We start from the raw sequence: 23,558 nt of genomic DNA on the forward strand, positions 1-23,558 counted from the left end.
ATATATATATAATGGAATATTACTCGGCCATAAAAAAAATGAAATCTTGTCATTTGCAATGACGTGAATGGAGCTAGAGTATATTATGCTAATTGAAATAAGTCAGTCAGAGAAAGACAAACACCATATGATTTCACTCATATGTGGAATTTAAGAAACAAAACAGATAAGCATATTGGAAGGGGTGGGGGAAAGAAAACAGAGAGGGAAACCATAAGAGACTCTTAGAGATAGAGAACAAATTGAGGATTGATGGAGGGAGGTGGGTGGAGGATGGGCTAGATGCATGACAGGTATTGGTATTAAGGAGGACACTTGTTATGATGAGCACCAGGTGTTGTATTTAAGTGATGAATCATTGAATTCTACTCCTGAAACCAATATTGCACTGTGTGTTAGCTACCTTGAATTTAAATTTTAAAAATTAAAAAGAAAAAAAAAAAGAAAGCTTGGGCCAGGATTTACATTTGTGTTGCAGTATTATTCCTGAAGAAGAATTATGGGTTACTAAACACACTAAGGAGCCCCCAGTCTGCCTTTGCTACTACAAGTACATATCCATGCCAACATTTGCAACCCACAGATTTTTCATAAAATATGTTTTTTCACCTGCATGGCTGCAGCTGAGTATATGGAAGATGAGGGCAAAAATGTATCTGAACTGTTCCCGGCTACCACATCACCTTCCAGTAGATAGTCCGACTGGAGACACGGCACAAACTACCAGCATTCCTGAGGTCAACTGAGGAGGGGCGACAGGGTGCAGTGGGCCATTCCCTCTCAGATCCTAATCTGTCTTGTCGGGCTACAGCCTGAGAATGCATCTGCCAGTTTCCACCTCGGGTCACAACACGTGGCAACAAATGACATCCTTTCGCTTAAGGAAAGTAGTAATCTCCCTAAAACTGCACTGGAAGAGATACTTGAAAGTTTTTAAACTTATCTTTTCATTTTATAAGTAAATTCAAAGCTTCACAAACTTCCCAATGATATTGTAAACACCATGGTCAAAAGTCAATGAGTAGGAATCAATCATCAATATGTAAGTACGTATGTAAATACATTTTAAAATTTTAATCTATTCAGCGCTTGTTAACCAGCATATCTCTTGTAAGCTCCGGAAGTAGGTAAAAAATGGAATGATGTCCAATATGGTGGATGTCTTCCAATTCCCTAAAGATGACATACGCACCCTCTCAAGTTTCTCTGAGACAAGCTGCTCCCCCAGAGCATCTCTGCATCTCGATCCAAATGAAACTAGTCGTTACTACGTTCAGCCATTGAAAGATTCACCAGATTTCTAGAAGACAGAAATGGGTCTATTGTTTGGTGCAAATGTGGGAAAAATAAACACCGAAAGAGCTTCTGCTGCTCAGTTCATGTACAAAGGATCAGCTGATAATCACTAGCAGGGCGTTCCAGATGCTAGGAAAAGAAAAGAAACATAATGTAGTTGTACTTTTCCAAGGGGACACACCAGTACTTCAAGGACAGCTTGACCTAAAAGTTCTGAAAATCAATGAACAGCTATGTAGGCCTCATCGGAGGATGGTTTCATCGCATGTACCAGTTACTGCTTAGAAAGCCAGCAGCCGATCAAGCTGATGGGTCAGTGTGAATTCATAAAGAAGTTCACATCTTTTTATTGTATGTGCATTTTAGAAATGTCACATTTTCATCCCTGATGCTACCTGTCTGTTAACTATCAAGGAGCCCAGTTGCCCCCTTTGCAGCCATAAAAAAAGACACACTCCCACCAGGCACAAAACAAAGGCAACTCCCACCAGCCCACTCCCCAGAATGGACTGAGACAAAACTGCCACCCTGTTGCCAGATCCTCCTCAAGCCCGGCTTGGCAACAAAAGGCCTCTATGCTTTCAACCAAGCAACATCCTGAGAGACTTTGAAATTGGAGTGGAGGAAGTTGTCGCACCTGAGCTTGGCTGCCGTCTTTCCAGCCACCTGCAGGCAGTGGAACATGGTCATTGGGAGCCTGCACCAAGTGCAGAGAGAAGGTGGGTGGTCTGGAAGCCTGAACCGGAGTGCAGAGAGGTGAGCAGAGTCTTTGCCATCCCCACGGGGCTCCAGGGGGCAGCTCCCAGAGTTGAAGCATTCTTTTCTCCCTGAAAAAGGACCCATGTAAGAGGGAGGGCAATTATAAATCCAGAACGAGATAGAACAGGCATTCTTCTCTACTCACAATGAAATACTGAGCACATCATCACTTTGCCGTGTCTCATTCTTCAGAGTTAGAGGCAGTGATTTAAAAAAACAAAACCAAACAAACAAAAAAACGCTCTCTGAGGGATGAGTCAATGAGAATAACTTAAATGCAGGGTAGTTCCCCCTTATCCCTGGTTTCTCTTTCCGCTGTTTCAGTTACCTGCAGTCATTCTGCCCTTGGGAAGTAGATGGTCCTCCTTCTGTGTTTGGTCAGAGGTCAGTAGTAGCCTAATACTACTTCACAATACCTACCTCATTCACCTCACCTCATCTTATCACGTAGGCATTTTATCATCTTACATCATCACAAGAAGGGTGAGGATAATATTTCAAGAGAGACCACCACATTCACATAACTTTCAGTATGTTGTTATAACTGTTCTTCTTATTATTGTTGTTAATCTCTTACTATACTTAATTTATATATTAAACTTTATCATAGATATATGTGTATAGGAAAAAACAGCATATATAGGGTTCAGTACTAAGTGTGGCTTCAAGCATCCATTGGGGGTCTTAGAATACATCCCTGTGGATAAGGGGGACTACTGTATTATTAGAATGTAAAGTTTACCATTATTGCTGTGACCAAACCATGAAATATCTCCTTTAATTTATTATTATTAAACTGCTGTAAAAGGATTAAGCTACTTTGCAGAAAATTTATAGATTAAAATCTTTCCCAGGTATTTTAAGATTAGGAACCTATAATAAAATTGAGGCAAGGGGTGCCTGGGTGGCTCAGTCAACTCTTGGTTTCAGCTCAGGTGATGATCTCGGGGTTTCGTGAGTCAGAGCCCTGCATCCGGCTCTGCGATGTCAGCACAGAGCCTGCTTGGGATTCTTTGTCTCCCTCTCTTTCTGCCCCTTCCCCACTCACACTGTCTCCATCTCTCTCAAAATAAATAAATAAACTTTTTAAAAATGTTAAAATTGAATATTTTTTCTGCAATTTCAAGGAATTCTTTTGAGAGCCCCACCACTGATAATGCTGGTGATGTGTGATTAACTTGACTACTAGGTTCTACTACAAACTCCCTCTCTCCAACCTTGGATGAGCCTCCCCCACTCCGTAGACCACTTATTGATCTGTGCTTGACACCCTCTCACACTGTCACAGCCCCAAGCCTTTTCCCTGCTCTAAGCCTTTTGCTCCCCATGGCTGATCCCACCCTCTCTTTCCCTGGAATTGAAGATGAACACCTCAAGCATCCTTAGTGCTGCTCTTCATTCACACTGTGTCCCCATCTTTTCCCCATGGGGGAAGAGGTGTTCTTCCATACTGCCAAGGCTAACCATTCCAACTGTACCCTTGATCCCATGTTCCTTCCTCCACGGTTGCCTTACCCTGTATAAAGCTACCAGTCTTCCCCCCTGTCAGCCTCATTCTTTCTTCACACATGCACAAACACATCCTAGAAAGCCTGCCTTCAAGTCAGAGGTTTCTGGGAGCTCTTGCCCTATTTTTCTCACTCCATTTGTTGCCAGTGTTCTTGAAAGGATTCAATCTTTACATAATTTACTTAATTTACTCATGCTAGATGTTAGAGAGATAACAGAGTAAAGACACAGTTTCCCTTCTGGTAAAGGAAATAGAGATCCCTCCCCAAAGAAACATACAGAAATCTACCACTTATGGTAAGTGATATTAAGAAGCAAGGGGCTGCAATAGAAAGTGACTGGAGGCCCCATTGTAGACAGAGTGGGTAGGGGAGACCTCTCTGACAATGGAGTATTTTGGATAAGACTTGAAGAATGAGAAGAAACCCTGGGAAGGGTGGGGAGAAAAACAATTCTGGCTGAGGAAACAAGATATGCAAAGGAACTGTGGCAGAAATAGCCTGGCCTGTTTGAGGAGTTGAAAGGACATTGTGAATAAAGTATAGTGAGCAAGGGTGAAACCGGAATCATCTTGGAGAGGCAGGTGGAGACTAGATCAGGTAGGCCCATAGTTAGGAGCTTAGAATTTATTCTGAATTCAGTGAATAGCCATTGAAGGATTTTTAAAAGGAAGTAACAAAATAATTTCCCTCACAGGTTTGGGAGAAGGAACTGGAGGAAATCAAAAGCAAAAGCAGAGATAGCAATTAAGACATTGCTGCAGAAGCCTGGCCTATCATGGTGGCAGGGAAGACAGTGCACAAGGGATGAATTTGCAGTATCTTCGGGTAATAGGATCCATGGGACTTGATAGATTCAGGGAGAGGAGTGAGGGAAACAAGGAATGAGGACAACTGAGGCTTCTGACATGAGCAACTGAGTGGATGGTGGTGCCCTTGATTAGGATGGGAAGGGATACATTTGGGGGAGTTACAGCTTTGGGGGCGATAAGTGCTCTGTTTTAAACATGTGAAGTTTAAATGACTGTGTGTCATCCAAATTGAAATATCAACTGTATATATGTGAATCTAGAGCTCAAAAGAATCTTGCCTGAAGGTATAAATTGATGTGTTCACCATAAAAATTTAAATCCATGAGAACACTTAAGATCACCTGGGAAGAGACAGAAATAAATGGGATAGAAGAGAAAGGAAAGTGAGAGAAGAATAGAATTTTTTAAAAGAGAGAAAGACCCAGAATTAAACCTTAAGAATCCAATAGTCAAAGTTTGATTAGCATAGGAGGTCCCACATAAGGGGAGCCACCGAAGATACCTCATGGAAGTGAGGAGAGAAGAAAGCTAGGAAAGGCTTATCAGCTGAGCTGTAAGTTTCTGAAAGGTCTGGCATCACAAAGCATCATCTCCTTCTATCATTTCTGTCTCTCAAATGTAACCCCTCCTTCAAAACCCAGGTAGGATGATAAGACCAAAGCAACCACTTTCCTAGAAATCAGTGACTATCTATCTCCATAACCAGTATCTTTTTTCTCAGTCCTCATTCTCCTTGTTTTCTATGAGACTGTGATACCAGGGATCACCTGGTCCCTTATGAAACTCTCTCTTCTTCATTGAGTTTCCATGTATTTTACCCATTTCTAGTTCCCTTACTTTTTAAAATATTTATTCTCCTCTGACTCCTTTCCCTTCCATCTCTTAAATGTCTATTTCCTGAGGTGTCCTTGGACCCTTTCTTTGCACACTTTGCAATCTCATTTATTCACAAAGTTTCAATAATCATCCTGTGCCTGACTCTAAAATCCAAATCTCATGCCAAACCCAGTGTCTGTCTTTCAAGACTCAAGTTCTCTATATCAATTTCCTGCTCGACATTTCTAGATCAGAGTCATACTAACATTTAAAAACTACTTATGCAGGGTGCCTGGGTGGCTCTGTTGGTTAAGCATCTGACTTCGGCTCAGGTCAGGTCTTGTGTTTTGTGAGTTCGAGCCCCACGTTGGGCTCTATGCTGACAGCTCAGAGCCTAGATCCTACTTTGGATTCTGTGTCTCCCTCTCTCTGCCCCTCCATGCTCACATGGTATGTGTCTCTCTCTCAAAAATAAATAAACATTTAAAAAATGTTTAAAAAGCACTTATTTGCAAAACCAAACTCTCTATCTTTGCTCCAAAATCTTTTTCTCATCATATTTCTATTTATACTGGAGCTATCTTCTTAAAATTTTTAAGTCCTAGTTGACTTAGTCTTCCCCTTCATCCCAGATGATTAACAAATGCATTTCTATTGAACTTCATAAGCATGTCTCTTTACTTTGCACTCCCATACAGCCTCATTGGCACTGTTCCAGTTCGCTTGCACCATCATTCTTCCAGATCGTGCACAACCTCATGGGCCCTGGAGAGGAGCTGGGACTTTGTTCTAAGAAGCATGGGAAGATCCTGGAGCAGTCTGATCATGGGAGAGACATGATCCAAATATCGTTTTTCAAAGACACTCCCTGATCTAGCAATAGCATATTTAGTTAATCTTCTCTTCCACTAATCCTCTTAAGACCCACCATGCTCCAACCCAACTAAACAACTTATACTTTCTAGAACCTACCATATTTGTTCTCACTGCTGTGCAGCTGGTCACCTGTTTCCCACCCTAGATCACCCTCTTTATCATTTTTGCCTCGCAAAATATTGCTTCTCTTTCAAAGCCTCCTTGACCGCCTCCCCCACCCCCTCCAAGCTGGAAACAATCAATCTGTTCTTTGAATCCACTTAGCAGATTATTTGTGCATCCATCATAGTAGCTGTCTTGCCCTATTTTGTGTTTTAATGATTTGTGTGTGACGTGTCTCCCCTCTTGTGCCGTAAATATCTTAGGACAAGAACTACGTACCTCTAATTTTTGTTCCACTACAAATCATAACACGTACCTTGCACACACCAGACCTCCAGGAAATGCCTGCCAAGGTAATAAATAGACAGGCTTAATTAACATAAATTATTGTTTTGTGTACTGATCCAGTCCTAAATCCATGGTGCTATCATTTCTGTATCTCTGATGGTTATCCGCTTATTTAAATAACCTTTCCTTGGAAACACTTAGAAAAGATGGAAAATTGTGTTATAAGGGAGGAACAAGTATGTAGGTTATTCCCTTCCTTAAACAAAGAGAAGCTCTGTTATGCGTCACGGAAAATTAAAGCACAGTAATAAAATGCGCCAACAAGGCTTGTTGAATAATGATTTAGTGGAAACGTTGCTTTGCCTCCTGTTCATAGGTCCTAACTTTCCTCTCAAGTACTTAAGCTGCACGTTCTATTTATTTTGTTTTTAGATTACATTGACAACGATTGGCTATGGAGACAAAACTCCCCTAACTTGGCTGGGAAGATTGCTTTCTGCAGGCTTTGCACTCCTTGGCATTTCTTTCTTTGCACTTCCTGCCGTGAGTATCTTTGCAGAAATAAAACAGTTTAAATTAGATCTTAGAGGTTTATTAGCATGAGCTTTCACAAATTGGTGTGCCCGGAACATATCTATATCGCTACAGATATAATTTTATTAATATAATGTTGACTTTTATACATACATCTAGTTGGAAAATTTGTGAAATATGTTCTTCCCTTGGAGATACTTAACCTGAGAGTTTTATGCCCTTTGGTCTTTATGACCAAATAATAATTCAGATGTCATCACCTCTCATTCAATGTGCTACTAATACATTTAAAATATGTATAAAGATTTAAAGATATCTTCTTTTTAAACTGACCTCTCCGATTTGGCTTATAACATGTGCTGCTTAAGAGTTGGATGTGATAAGTGGAATATTACCTCTTCAGATCCATTTGAGTGAAAAGCATATGACCTTAAAGCGTTTCAATGTGTCAGACGATTTATTCTTTCTGTCACCATCACTGATTTTTCTTAGTGAACAGCTTCTGCATCTTATCAGAATGAAGAGCACATTTATCTTCTCCCAAGCCTCTGATTATTTTCTCCTTAATGGATGATGCTTACTCTCTGATCATTTTATCCTCTTGTTTTTGTAAAGGCAGCTGGTCAAAATATTACAATTTGCCTCCATCCCCAAATTCTCACTTTGCTCACTCCACCTCTTGTAGGGGAAGAGAGCCAACAAAAAGGAGGGTTACAGTGTAGCAGCAGGCATGCTTAAGGAACAATAACTTCACTCTTGCTCCAGACACTTGCTCTGTACTTATCTGTGAGTGGCATCACGTCTCTGCTGAGCAGAGACCCCAGAGCATCCCTCCACAGGAAGCCAAGGGATTAGGGATTTTCAGCATCCCAGCCTTTGGCTCACAGGGTTTCATCTCTGCCTGTGAATGAGTGCAGAGGACACTCATGTCGTTCCCATGGCCAGACCCCAACTTTAGATTGACTGGCTGGTTCTGCCCCAGACCATACAAGACCACAGAGAAGACACCGAAACGACTATGCATACACTTGAGCATTAGATCTTGGCTTGGATTTAAAGCCACATGCTACCTGGTTTTGTCACGTACACCCATGCGACTATATTAGTTTGCCAGGGCCGCTATAAAGACATCACAGGTTGGGTGACTTAAACAGCAGACGTTTATTGTCTCACAGTTCTGGAATCTAGAAGTCCAAAATCAAGGGGCAAGCAAGGTTGGTTCTTGTTGAGGAGCATGAGAGAAGGATCTGTTCCAGACATCTTTCCTTGGTTCACGGATAGCAGTCTTCTCCCCGTATCCTCACATTGTCTTCCCTCTGTACATGTCTATGTCCAAACTTCCTCTCATAAAGACACCAGTCATATCATGTTAGGGCTCATCCTAATGACTTCATTGTAACTTGATTACTTCTGTAAAGACCTTATCTCCAAATAAAGTCACTTTCTAAAGTACTGGGAATTAGGATTCCAGCATAGGAATTTCAGAGGGATACAGTTCAGCCAATAATAGTAACATGGGGTATGTTTCTTGATCTATATAATAGAAGAAGAATTATTGCACCCACAGAAATTTTGTCAAGAGCAATATGGTGATATGTCTAATGCTTGCCATGTAGAAAACCTTCATGAATTTTGTCTCCCATTTTATGTATGAATCTAGATGTATTGTTTTCTGTTGTGAAATGACAAAATCAAGGAGAGTCAAAAAAAAAAAATCTCACTTATCCAGAATCAACTTATCTGGCAAACTCAACAATCCATAACAGAGCAGGGATTCATTCAGTAATCAAATTCCCTACATGAAAATACCTTTAGAAACAATAAATACGTTCTTGGGTTTTTTTACCAAAATACTGCTGCTTTAGTGTCTATACTTATCCTGAGACCACATATAAAACAACCCGTGTGATCCAGTGAAAAACTATAAACAAAGAAGCAGGCAACTTCTGGGCTATTAAAATTGACAACAGTGTATGTGTTGTCCTCATAGGAGAGCCTCTTGAAACCTAAATCATAACCTGTTCTTAATTTAGAGAAAATTCTGATAAGCTGAGCTACATAGTTTTACAATTCTCTGAAGATTATAAACAGCAAAGGCAGAGGTCCACTGATTGAACAGTGTAATGGGAAGAGATGGTGGAAAACTAACAACAAAGGAAGGGGAAAATATTTGTAAGAAGCAAGCAAACACGAGTGTTCAAAATCTGTAAGGACCTGGGGCCCATTAGTGTTAGGGTCAACCCATCTCTGGAAACTGGCCGTATCCAGCACAGCAAAATACCAGTCCCCATAAGGAAACTCTGGACTATCACAGGAAGGTTAAATTGTGTTATTCTGTTAGGTTAGAGGTCAGACACTAAGTTGTTATGCTTGGAAATGTTTCCCAATAAAGTGATTACAATTTTCAGATATGCAAATTAAATTAATATGTGTTGGAAATCTAAATAAAATGTTAAAAAAGGGAGGGACGCCTGTGTGGCTCCGTCAGTTAAGTGTCTGACTTCAGCTCAGGTCATGATCTCACGGTTCGTGGGTTCGAGCCCCATGTCGGGCTCTGTGCTGACAGCTCAGAGCCTGGAGCCTGCTTCAGATTCTGTGTCTCCCTCTCTCTGCCCCTCCCCCACTCGCACTCTGTCTCTCTCAAAAATAAATAAAACGTTAAAAAAATATATATGTGCTGGAAATCTGAGAAACTTGCTTGCACAGAACACTCCCTAACAATGCCAAGAATAGTTGGCTTACCATATATCTTTTATTGCAACCTCATATTTACTGAATGAAAGACTAAATGGTCCATATATACCTTTAAAAAAGAAAAAACTAAATGGTCCATATATACCTTTAAAAAAAGTGGCTGGAAATACCATTATGTCTTGTGTGCCTGCTGGCAACAGTGTTGTATGATTGAGATTTAGGAAAGCACATTTTGCTAGGAAACTTAGAGGTGAGACGTGAGCCATCCTTGGTTGGGTTTCCTCCCACCCAGGAAACCAAGGACCAAGAAAGAGAAGAGCCTTTCCCCATCTTTCTTCAAAGCAGAAGGACTCTTCTGCACATCATAGAGCCATATAACTACCCTTCCAAACTCCACTGGAAGATCACTTTCCTTGAGGCCCACAGCATCCCTAAGCTAATGAGCAGACAGAAGCAGTCAGCTCCTCAGCATCGCCCTAAGGTGCAGGCCTTTCCCTTCTTTAGAACACTCCCTTCCTTCCTGCTAAGAGTATCTTTCAGTGTAGCCTGTCCTTCTGTGCTACATTAAGCTCCTTTAATCTGGGAGATAAAAAGGGATAGATACTTAAATGTTTACCAAAACATATTTTCTTTGTACTTGATGTTTATGTAATACTTCTCAACATAGCACTAAAACATAAAACCTAAAAATTTAAGTCATATGATCTTAGGCAATGAATGAAAACAAAAGTCAATTTAAAAAAAAAAAAATTTAATGTTTATTTATTTTTAAGAGAGAGAGAGAACGGGTGGGGAAGGGGCAGAGAGAGAGAGAGACACAGGATCCGAAGCAGGCTCTGGGCTCTGAGCTGTCAGCATAGAGCCCGACACGGGGCTCAAACTCACAAACCATGAGATCATGACCTGAGCCAAAGTCAGACGTTCAACCAACTGAGCCACTCAGGCACCCCAACAGAAGTCAATTTCTATGAAGTTTCATTTTATTGATGTTGCTATTTGAAGGCATGGCACATGGATTATATACATAGATAACATATATATATCCCATAAGTTATAGATATATAATATATTTATATATATCCCATAAGTTTTATATATGTATACGTATATATGTGTGTGTATATATATATATATATATATATATATATATATATATATAACATAATGAACTTTATTTTAACAGACTTCTGAGGTTCACTGAGCTGTGTAGAGAGGTGGAAGAAAATTGGAATGGAGCCATAATGAGACAATGAGCAGACCTGGTTTAATAACTGTTGTAATGTACAGTCTGGCACAAGAGATATGTAGCAAACATTTGCCAACTACTAATATATATTTCTAAGCAATGCCAGTGTGATTTTTAGCACATTTTAGTTTGTTTGGCAAATGCTGAGTTTGTGCTAGGCCTGTCTTTATTTTCCAAAAGGGATTTACATTTAAACCTCATTTTCACATAATAAATACCAAAAAATGGTAGCTATTACTGTTAATTTAATGTCTACAAAATCTGAATTATGCTCCATGAGTGGATTATGTGCCCTATGCATGTAATGTATGTACACACAATACATATAACAAATATGTAATATACTCTAATGCCTTCTATTTTCTTACATGTATGTGCTTCATGAAAAATAACATTAAAAGGAAAATAAATAAATCTTTCCTAAGTCACTTCAAATAGCAGTAAAAAATTTAGGAGTTATGAGTGACTAGAGTTGGAAGGCCGTTTTTATAACCTCTACATGGAGGGAAATGTTGTTTAAATTGACAAACAAGACCATACGGACCAGGTTTTTAAGTTTGCACGAAGTTTGGTTTGTGCATCCCCAGCCTAATGATCTTAGACAGCATGAGACAATCACAAAAAAAGGCAGATGGAAAACAGAACCTATAATGTAATTTCTAATTTCACGGTACAGTCATTCATCCTAATTAATAATGGAGATTATTGCTCATTAATAGCAAGAAGTATTATCATGTAACTGTATTTTAAACATAATTGTATTACTGATTATCTGGCTATTGTCACAGATGTGCTCAGAATGGTAACATGTAAGATAAGAAGGGGGCATTAAAGGTGATCTAGAGCCCAAATATATCTTGGTCAAATTGTCATCCAGCCGAGACTTAACACCTTCTAAAGATGAGAAACCCACCACTTGCCTAGGTAGCTTATACCATCTTTGAACTACTTTGAAAATATAAATAAAAGATGGGGTGCCTGGGTAACTCATTTGGTTGAGCATTCAATGTTGGCTCAGGTCATGATCTCACGGTTCATGAGTTCATGATCTCACTGATAGCGCGGAACCTGCTTGGGATTCTCTCTCCCTCTCTCTCTCCGCCCCTCCTCCCCTTCTCTCTCTTGCAAAATGAATAAGTAAACATATATATATGAAAAGAAAAACAACCATTCCCTATCTACAGCAAATACTGACTCAGTGCTTATTAGACATCCATCTCTAGCTTAAGAGTTAGACTCCTTGAAGTTTAATAAAAAGGTAATAATTTATAGCTAGCAAGTAAAAGCCACAGACTTGAAAGCAGTAGAGATCCACGTCCCATGCCAATAAAGTGGAAACTTATGAACAAAGCCTAGAGACTGAATTTAGCAAGCTCCAAAAGCCAGCCCAAGGCTGAAACAAAGCATCTTGATTCCACAAATGTTAGACCAGAGCAAACTGAAAAGAGGGAGACATTTCAAAGAGCCAGGATTCTAGCAGATCAAAATGATAAGCAGAAAGAGGCAAACCAGCCAAAAGTACTAATATAAACATAGGAGACACATACTAGTCTGACTAACTCCAAAATCTGAAAAAGTGAGCTAAAACCAGAAAGGTAAGGAATGCTAAAAGTGTGAGATTAAAACTCAGGGAAGTAGGAATGTTCTTTGCAATAACCTGAGCTCTTGTCTTTATTGTATAACCAGGCAAAATGGAAAACTTTGTGTTCAAAACTGAGTGTCTGGATAACTATCTCCCCCCACCCCTTTCACTCTACTTGGGTAGGCGTAGAATTATAGCATCGTGAAGAATTAAGCTGGGACAGATTTTAAAAATACCCCACCATTTCAAGAATGGAAAATATAAAATTTCATAGTATCATCAAAGTGCTAGAAAAACTCCCATGTCCACAGTAGTGAGACTTTAAACTGTCCCAAATTTTAAATCCACCTCTGCCCAAAACCAGAATTCCTAGCCTCTGAATTCAATCACATCCCCTAATTCCAAATGGGGAATTTCCTCTAACATATAAAGAAGTGTCACAGAGAAGGTCACACAAAAAACATCTTTAAAAATTGTGATTTTTATTTGTAATTGTAATGCCTCTTACCATACTGTAAGAAATAATAAATGGCATTGCCCGGTTGATTTACTAAAGAACAAAAGTTGTTACATTTCTTGGGAGTCTTGCCCCACAACTTGCCATTGCCAGTGGTATCATAAAAGAGGTAAATAGTGTTTGTTTTAATAAGTAATATGTTTACGAACAGGTTGAATAGTGTTTGTCTTTCCTTAGACTCATTTGAGGTTTTTTTTTTAATATTTATATTGCTTAACAGTCCTTTTGAAAAAAATTTAGGAACTATTTTTGTATTTTGTTCCAGGGCATTCTTGGCTCGGGTTTTGCATTAAAAGTACAAGAACAGCACCGCCAGAAACACTTTGAGAAAAGAAGGAACCCAGCTGCCAACCTCATTCAGGTGAATGTCAGTGTAATAGGTTGATGGCAACATCTGTCACTGTAAGCGCTTGCCGGGTCATTTTCCAGTCTTTGTGCTTCAGTGCTTAGTAGAGCTTCTGATTTGTTTTGTTTGTAAAAAAAAAATGAAATTGGAACTTAATGTACAGTCTTGGATTTGGGCAAATGTTCCCCCCTCCCGACTATATATATTTTCAGCAAATGGCCCGTGTATTGCTCAGATTTATTAACCATGCCAGCAAGGCCATGGAGAGGTTAGCAGTTGTGTTGCTCCTGGAATGACCTAATATGTCTTGCGAATTACTTGATGAAACATAATTGATCGTTAAGTGATAGAGCAGAACATGGGATTGTTCCCTGCATTGCGATTACTTTCTCCAGGCAGATGTGTGCTACTGTTCTGAAGAACAGCATATTTGTTCAGGATGTCAAGGTTTACTGCCCATGAGATTGTTTTTAATGCCATCATTAGAGCAATAACTTGAATATCTTAAGAGCTGGTGGGATTATGGAATATGTCAATGTTTGAGAATATGAACTAATAAGCATATTATTTGAAACTAACTCATAATATAAGGTTGTTTAACATTTCATTCTCTCTTCAATATCTCGGGGTTTGCTTCAGGCTTAAAAAGGAATGCTTTTCCCATTGCCATTTATATCTTTTGAGAATAGAACCATCCTAAAACCAGGTTGCCTGAAAATCACAAAATATATTCTTCTCTAAATCCATACCATGAAGTTGGTATTTAATTATGCAGACAATGATTATACAGCCTAAAATTGTTTTCCCTTTCTGCCAAGCAGTGGGAGATGCAGAACTTCTAAACTGAAGGGTTTTGGGGTGGTGATCTGAGATGTCAGGAGATTTATCGTCATGTTGTAGTAACAGCACACTGTTGTTGTTGTTGTTGTTGTTGTTGTTGTTGTTGTTGTTTTAATATAATTTATTGTCAAGATGACTGCAGTTGGCTACTGTATACAGTGTGTTCTTGGTTTTGGAGCTAGATTCCCATTGATTCATCACTTACAAGCAACACCCAGTGCTCATCCCAACAAGTGCCCTCCTCAGTGCCTATCACCCGTTTTCCCCTCTCCCCTACTCCACCCCCATCAACCCTCAGTTTGTTCTCTGTATTTAAGAGTCTCTTATGGTTTGCCTCCCTCCCTCTCTCTTTGTAACTATTTTTTCCCCTTCCCTTCCCCCATGGTCTTCTGTTAACTTTCTCAAGTTCCACGTATGAGTGAAAACATAAGATATCTGTCTTTCTCTGACTGACTTATTTCACTTTGCATAATACCCTCCAGTTCCATCCACGTTGCTGCAAATGGCAGGATCTCATTCTTTCTCCTTGCCAAGTAGTATTCCATTGTGTATATAAACCACATCTTTTTTATCCATTCATCAGTTGATGGACATTTAGGTTCTTTCCATAATTTGGCTATTGTTGAAAGTGTTGCTATAAACATTGGGGTACATGTGCCCCTTTGAATCTGCACTCCTGTATCCTTTGGATAAATTCCTACTAGTGACAAGATACTGTTTTCATTTAGATTGTAGGTTTAAATGGGTGGGTTGCTGGGGGATAGCTACTACATAACTCTATCTTTAGCCTTTGCCCATGGCTATGATATGCAGTACCTCCAACAGAAATGGAACAAGGGAAAGAAGCAGGGGAGGGCCGTTCAGTTATATCATGAAGGACATCTTTTTGTATCTAATGACAAAATAAGTATTAACTTTTTAATGTTTATTTATTTTGAGAGAGAAAGAGCATGAAAGTGGGGGAGAAGCACAGAGAGGGGAACAGAGGATCCAAAGCAGGCTCTGTGCTGACTGCAGAAAACCTGATGCGGGGCTCGAACTCATGACCTGAGCCAAGTTGGACACTTAACCAACTGAGCCACCCAGGTGCCCCAATAAGTATTAATTTTTAAATCAAACTATTCTACAACTATCGACAGACCATTGGACATGACTTCTAACACAAATCACTGAGAGTCTCTATTTTTTTAATTTTTAGGTTTTAAAAAAGCATTAAAGATAAATTTTGTTTTTGTAAATAAAAAGATCCTTACGCAGTAGAATTTTAAGATCTGAAGCCAAGTAGATAATCACCATAATTAAAACAAATGTCACACATTTTAGTATGCACACAAAATACCTGAGGCCCAGATAGCCTTTCAGCCTTTGGTGCTTCTTAACTGGTTATGAGGTATTAACACACTTTCAATGAATTTTTCTTCTTACTATTTTTATCTTTTAATTATCTTTAATTTACCTCTCATCTTTTAATTCTAGAACAATGTTTTCCAATTTGTGAATGCAGACATTATTCTATAAGTTCCTTACATCTATCCAGGCACTAATCATATATGTCTACCTATGGAACCAGTCATATATCTTCCCCACATCTGGACTACTTGCCCCCAGGATACTGTAGATACTGTTATCAAAAATAAAGTTTAAATTCATTTAAAATCCTTACTAAAGTATTTATTAACTTTTTTATTGTATATTTTCTCAATCAACACATACTCAAAATACAACCACTTCTAGGCACATATTCTTGATAATTCTGGATATTAAAGTGGAACTCTATATCAAAAAACATTTTAAAATATCAGCTGTTCTGTTAGAAACTGAACCCTTTGGGGCACCTGAGTAGCTCAGTCGGTTTAACATCCAAGTTCGGCTCAGGTCATGATTTCATGTTTCATGGGTTCAAGACCTGCATCAGGCTCTGCGCTGACCATTCGGAGCCTGGAGCCTGCTTCAGATTCTGTACCTCCCTCTCTCTTTCTGTCCCTCATTTGCTTGTGCTCTCTCTTTCTTTCTCTCTCTGTCTCTCTCTCAAAAAATAAATAAACTTTAAAAAAAATAATAAAAAGAAAAGTGAGCCCTTTGAGGCATTTCTCATGCATGAATCCCTTGTAATAATATAGAACTATGATGCCCAATACAGTTGCCAGTAGCTACATGCAGCTATTTAATTCATAAATTCAATTCCTCAAAGGCACTAGCCATATCTCAAGTGGTCAGTAGCAATATGATGGCTACTGGCTACCATATTGTACAAGACAGATATAGAGAGTATTGGAGAAAATTCCCTGATCTAACTTATCAACTACTAAATTGTGCAAAAACAATTTGCAATTGAACTTGAAAACAGATTACTACTCTTGCAGCAAATCTTTGGACCAGAGGTATTTATATATCCACAGATAAAGCAAGATAAGGCCTTCCTCTCAGGTAACCCATGAAAAGTAAAGAGTCTGGTTGAACAGTTTTGCTTCAAGATCTAGAATTTCATTGTATGGAACTGGGCTATGTAATATATATTGTAATCAGTAATTAAACTTGTACAAGTAAAAAGCTTTTGCACAGCAAAGGAAGCCATCAACAAAATGAAAAAGCAGCCTGCTTAAAATGGGAGAAGATATTTACAAATGATGTATCTAATAAGGAGGCAATATCCAAAATATATAAAAAACTTATACAACTTAACACCAAAAAACCTGAACAATCCTATTAAAAAATCAGCAGAGGACCTGAATAGACATTTTTCCAAAGACATACAGATGGCCAACAGACACATGAAAAGATGCTCAACATCACTAATCATTATGGAAATGCATGCCAAAACCACAATGAGATATCCCCTCACACCTGTCAGAATGGCTAAAATCAAAGAGACAAGAAATAACAAGTGTTGGCAAGAATGTGGAGAAAAAGGAGCCCTTGTGCATTGTTGGTAGCGATGTAAATTGATACAGCCACTGTGGAAAACAAATTTTTTAAATTTTATTTATTTTGAGAGAGAGACAGAGAGACAGAGAGAGAGAAAGAGAGAGAGAGAGAGAGAGAGAGAGAGCATGAGTGGGGGAAGGGCAAAGAGCGAGGGATAGAGAATCCCCGGCGGGCCCCACACTGTCAGCTCAGAGCCCAGTGCTGGCTCAGTCTCACCAAATGTGAGATCATGACCTAAGCCAAAATCAAGAGTCAGACACTCAATCGACTGAGCCACCCAGGTGCCCTGAATCTACAAATTTAAAAGGTAATTGTTCCCCCATCCAAATGCAATTGATTTTTTATGAGACATAGGAATAATAATATAATTATTAAAGGTATTCATTGTTCTTCCTTGCTGTGACCCTTAGCCAGAATTCAGGGCTTTAAGCTTTGATTATATACTGAAGAAATGTATTTTTAAGAATACACTAGATTGAATAGCAATCCTCATTTGCTGATCCATTTATTTTCTCACCCAATAACCCTGCCTTGGTTTGCTGAACACACAAAGCATCAAGACCAAGAGTAATGTCATTTGTTTTAAGCCAGAGCTGCTATCTTTCTAAAAGGGCATTGAAGGGAGACTAAACTCATTGTGGCGATCATTTCACATACATACAAATATCAAATCATTAGGCTGTACACCTGAAACTAATGTTATATGTCAGTTATGCCTCAATAAAAAAAAATTAAAAAAAACAAAAGGGCACTGAGATGCCCAAATTGCTTTGTCATTTGGTTGGTGAGACAATTAAATTAACCAGCCTTTCTGGGTTTTAGAGAAAAGTTTAAAAGCCCAGCAGCTTTCAGCAAATTTAGCTGTGTCAATATCTTTGCATGATTCATTTAAATTAACTTTTCATTTCAAGTGGAGCAGTCTGGGAAAAGAAAGCAGCTTGAATACTTGCCCAAATGTCACAACTTTTATTAATAATACCCAAGACTAGCAAAGTGTTTTTCAGTTTGTAGAGTGTTTCTAATACATGATGTCACTTGATCTCCAGGCCAACTCTAGGAAGAGTTGGAACTCTGTCCCTGGGGTCTGAATCATAATCAAATAGCAGCAGTTGCATCCTCATTTATGTATTCCTGAAAGCTTGAGGCTAGCATTTAAAGATACTTCAAAAGTGCCGTGTTAGAGAGTTCACATCAAGAGAGACTGGACCAGCTCAAGGTGGAGCCAAGATGTTTACTGGAACGGAAACAGGGGAATTAAGTGAAAGTTTGTGAAGTGGATGCTGCCAGACAGGCTTATTTCCCATAGATACTGCTATGCCCCCCACCAAAAAAAAAAGTAAGGCCACCAGTTAATACACTCAAGCCTTATTCAGAGATTACATAATCTTTTTTTAGTGCTTTAGTCATAAAAAAGAACAAACTGAAAAAAAAATTTCCTAGAAGTGAAAAATGTGACAGCAGGAAAAAAAAAAGAAAACAGAAGGTCACTAAAATTGTGAAAACTTCCCAGAAATTAGAAGGAAAAGACAGAGAAAATGAAACCAAAAAATAGGAAAGGTATGTGACCTTACTAGGAGATCAAATATCCAACTAACAGGAGTGCCTCAAAAAAAGAGTACAGGGAAACTGTAAGGGAAGGATTTTATCAAAGTAATGTTATGTTATGATTCTCCAGAACTGGTGGTCACAGGAGAAGGGCTACCAAGTGCCTGGCACTTCAAACAAAACAATACTTGCAAAAAAGGGGATCCTTGGGGTTGCCTGGGTGGCTCAGTCAGTTGAGCATCAGACTTCTGCTCGGGTCATGATCTTGCCATTCATGAGTTCAAACCCCACGTCAGGCTCTATGCTGACAGCTCAGAGACCGGAGCCTGCTTCGGATTCTGTGTCTCCCTCTCTCTCTCTGCCCCTCTCCCGCTCTCACTGTCTCTCTCTCTCCAAAAATAAATAAACATTAAAAAAATTAAAGAAAAAAAGACTACATAACAATACTTTCACAATTATGGAAGAAAATTATCTCCAACCTAAAATTCTGCACTCAGCCAAACTATTCATGGAGTGTGAAAGTAGCATAAAGACATTCTTAGACATGCAAGATCTCAAAACTTTATCTACCATTTATCCTTATTCAAGAAGTTAGGCACCGGGGTGGCTCAAGCATCCCACTCGTGATTTCAGCTCAGGTCATGATCTCATGGTTCCTGAGATGGAGCCCTGCCTTGGGCTCTGTGCTGACAGCATGAGCATGGAGACTGCTTGAGATTTTCTCTCTCCCTCTCTCTCTCTGCCCCTCCCCTGCTCATGCACACACACACACTCTCTCTCAAAATAAATAAATAAACATTTTTTAAAAATTAATCAGAAGCAAAGTGGAGAAAGGGATTGCTTGTTTTCATCCTAAATCTTTTAGTTCTCTGACCTCTTAAATTCTGTACCTTGGAAATAATCAGATCCATGTTAATTATACCTTTGGGAGGTGACCTGAAACTAAAATTTCCAGAAAGGGTCAAATGTGCCATAGCTGTTATACTCCAGACAATACAAACTAAATACTCCCTAAAAACTTAATTATACTGATATTATACTTACAATTATAGACCAAAGTCTGACATTTTGGGCTGCCTAAAGCACCAGGGTCACCTGATAAATGGTAAATTTGACTTTCATTTTGGTTTTTGTTGGCTTATCCTTTGGATTATTTATGCCATGTACATCATATCCCTCTGGGGCATTATTTTTCTCATGTCAACCACTATGTGATCTTGACTGTAAATACAGAAACATCAGCTACTTGAACATGTAGTTGTGGCCTTGAGGTTCAGGTACTTGAAGCCAATTAGCTGAGAGAGAGAGACGGAGCTAAGGACAAGACAAAGTTATTAAGAGTATAAGACTAATGGAGTTACATTTTCCACTTCTATCTTGACGGTTACCTAATATCAGCCCCAATATAGATGCCACTTGCTCCTTCTGTACCTCCCATTTACAAGACATTTCTGGGAGAAGAGTAATGAAAGGAATAAGAGCTTAGCTATTGAGATCAATGTGATAGAAAAAGAGCAAGAAACCAGGTCTCATTTTTAAGAAAATATTCAATTTTCTAAAAGAGGCTTCTCTTGCCCCCAGTTCTTTATAACATTGGCGGGTAATGTCTTAGTTCCACTTTTTGTTATATTGTTTGGGATTTTTGTCACTGGTATCTAATAATGCACAGACTTGCTGTGTGCTTCTAGTTCTATGTGGGTCATGCTTTCAAAGCATCTGAATTCACATATATATGATGCCTTCTATGAAAATTGTTAAATTAAACCAGCCATATATGCTATCAAAGCATTGGAAGTTCTCTGGGCCTCACTACATGAGAAGCTGCAATAATAAGGGCACCTGAATGACTCAGTCGGATAAGTGTCCAAATCTTGATTTCAGCTCAGGTCATGATCTCACAGTTGTGAGATCAAGTCCCTCATGGGACTCTGTGCTGATAGTGTGGAGCCTGCTTGGGATTCTCTCTTTCCCTCTCTGTCTGTCCTACCACTGCTCATGGGCACACACACACACACGCACTCTCTCTCTCTCTCTCTCTCTCTCAAAATAAATAAATAAACTAAAAAAAAAAAGAAGCTGCAGTAATAAACCCATGTGTTTTCATTGGTTACTCGAGGTCCCTCTGTAAATTATGTTTGTACAATATTTGCAAAAACTACCATTTCAAGATGAAACAGTAATTGTTTTACTCTTTAAGATACCAAGATATTTAGCAGAAGTTTTCACAGATCTGTAGGATAAATCAACATGAGCCATGTAAGCAAGGCTCCAGGCAAGAAACCCTGCTTCAATTATTTAAACCTTCCTTAATAATATTTAAAAATATATATACCCTCAGGTCTTCTATATATTTTTCTAGTTTTTTATATCACTTCTTGAACATTTTATTGAAGTACAATGTGAATACAGAATAGAGCACATATCTAAAGAGAACTGAGCACTGCTGTGTGAACAGTACCCAGATAAAGAAACAGAACCTAAACAGTACCTCCTATATACATTTTCTCAATCACTGTCCCTCACTGTGCTGGTGTTCTAACAGCATAGCTTAGTTTTTCCTGTTGCTTGTACTTTATGGAAATGGAATTACACAACATGTACCCTTCTGTGTCTTGTTTCTTTCACTCAACGTTATTCATATGAAGCTTGTCCATCATCGAGCATAGTTCCAGTGTGCTGTTACTGTTGTAATAGTGTACCATTCCATTATGTTAATGTACCACAACTTACCTCTTTATTCTACTGTTAGTAGGAGTTTGAACATTTCCAGCTTCAGTTTATTAAGAGAGCAGTGCAGTTTTGAACACTATAGTACATATCTTTTGATGAACGTATATAAACACACCTACTGAGTATGTATGTAGAAGTATGTAGCTGTATCATAAGATATATATACATTCAGCTTTAATAGATACTGCCAGTTTCCCAAAGTTGTTGGGTCAGTTTTTAACTTTTTTTGTTCAGTGCACATTTATTTAATGATATTCTCTTCATTGTAAGTTTTGACTATTGATCAAATGATCAGTGATCATTGATCACTGTTCTCTTCCTTATAAGTTTCAAAATCATGAATGATAGTTATTTAGCGGGGATATGACCCATTTAAATGAATCTGCCCAATAAAGTAGAATGCTTTGATTTATGAATTGTAATAAAAAAAACTTTTCTCTTGGGATATTGGAGTAATCACTTGGTCATTAGAAATGTTTGCAGACTGGGGCGCCTGAGTGGCTCAGTCAGTTAAGCATCCGACTCTTGGTTGTGGTTCAGGTCATGATCTTATGGTTTGAGAGTTTGAGCCCCTCATCCCCTCATTGGGATTCTCTCTCTCTCTCTCTCTCTCTCTCTCTCTCTCTGCCCCTCCCCTGCTTGTACTCTCCCTCTCTCTCTCTGTCTCTCTCTCTCTCAAAATAAATAAACTTAAAAAAATTTTTTTAAATAAATGTTTGCAGACTTATTACAAAGGAAAAAATTCACTTAAATCTATATGGAAAGTACATTCAAGCAATCTCTCAAATGGACAGTTTAAAGGAAAACTTTTCCAGCAATAGTCAGCAAGTAGTAAGCAAAGGACAATAGAGGGATTCTAAGACCAAGAGCCAGGCAATCTGAGATAATGTCTCAACTCTACCAACCACTTAATTTATCTGAGCCTTTATTTTCTCTTATACAAAATAAGAGTCTTAATCCATACTCTGAGTGTGAAGACTACATGAAAATACATTGTATTGTATGTATCAGGTGTAATTATGTATAAAGTAAAGAGAGCTTATGTTTTACATCAAAAAGCCATAAACATAATCTTAGACTATGACATTAAATTTTTTTAATTAAAAAAAAAATTTTAATGTTTATTCTTGAGAGAGAGAGAGAGACAGAGCACACGCGGGGGAGGGACAGAGAGAGGGAGAGACACAGAATCCTTTTTTTATTTTAATATGAAATTTATTGTCAAATTGGTTTCCATGCAACACCCAGTGCTCATCCCAACAGGTGCCCTACTCAATGCCCATCACCCACCCTCCCCTCCCTCCCACCCCCATCAACCCTCAGTTTGTTCTCAGTTTTTAAGAGTCTCTTATGGTTTGGCTCCCTCCCCCTCTAACTTTTTTTTTTCCTTCCCCTCCCCCATGGTCTTCTGTTAAGTTTCTCAGGATCCACATAGGAATGAAAACATATGGTATCCGTCTTTCTCTGTATGGCTTATTTCACTTAGCATAACACGCTCCAGTTCCATCCACGTTGCTACAAAAAGCCATATTTCATTCTTTCTCATTGCCAAGTAGTACTCCATTGTGTATATAAACCACAATTTCTTTATTCATTCGTCAGTTGATGGACATTTAGGCTCTTTCCATAATTTGGCTATTGTTGAAAGTGCTGCTATAAACATTGGGGTACAAGTGCCCCTATGCATCAGCACTCTCGTATCCCTTGGGTAAATTCCTAGCAGTGCTATTGCTGGGTCATAGGGTAGATCTATTTTTAATTTTTTGAGGAACCTCCATACTATTTTCCAGAGCGGCTGCACCAGTTTGCCTTCACACCAACAGTGCAAGAGGGTTCCCGTTTCTCCACATCCTCGCCAGCACCTATAGTCTCCCAATTTGTTCATTTTAGCCAATCTGACTGGCAGGTGATATCTCAGTGTGGTTTTGTTTTGTATTTCCCTGATGAGGAGTGATGTTGAGCATCTTTTCATGTGCCTGTTGGCCATCTGGAGGTCTTCTTTAGAGAAGTGTCTATTCATGTCTTCTGCCCATTTCTTCACTGGATTATTTGTTTTTCAGGTGTGGAGTTTGGTGAGTTCTTTATAGATTTTGGATACTAGACCTTTGTCTGATATGTCATTTGCAAATATCTTTTCCCATT

At 38.9% G+C, this 23,558-nt stretch overlaps 1 protein-coding gene across 3 annotated transcripts in view; it reads left to right on the top strand.

Moving 5' to 3' along the window:
- KCNQ5 (potassium voltage-gated channel subfamily Q member 5) overlaps positions 1-23,558 on the top strand; it is a 514,433-nt gene that overhangs the window by 414,086 nt on the left and 76,789 nt on the right. For all 3 annotated transcript variants that reach the window (XM_060615936.3, XM_060615937.3, XM_060615939.3), the window contains exons 6-7: positions 6,890-7,000; positions 13,296-13,391. In XM_060615936.3, the coding sequence (XP_060471919.2) occupies positions 6,890-7,000; positions 13,296-13,391 (207 nt within the window). The remainder of the gene's footprint in view (positions 1-6,889; positions 7,001-13,295; positions 13,392-23,558) is intronic.

This window comes from Panthera onca, chromosome B2, assembly GCF_046562875.1.
Source record: "Panthera onca isolate mPanOnc1 chromosome B2, mPanOnc1 haplotype 2, whole genome shotgun sequence".
In the NCBI taxonomy this organism is placed as follows: domain Eukaryota; kingdom Metazoa; phylum Chordata; class Mammalia; order Carnivora; family Felidae; genus Panthera; species Panthera onca.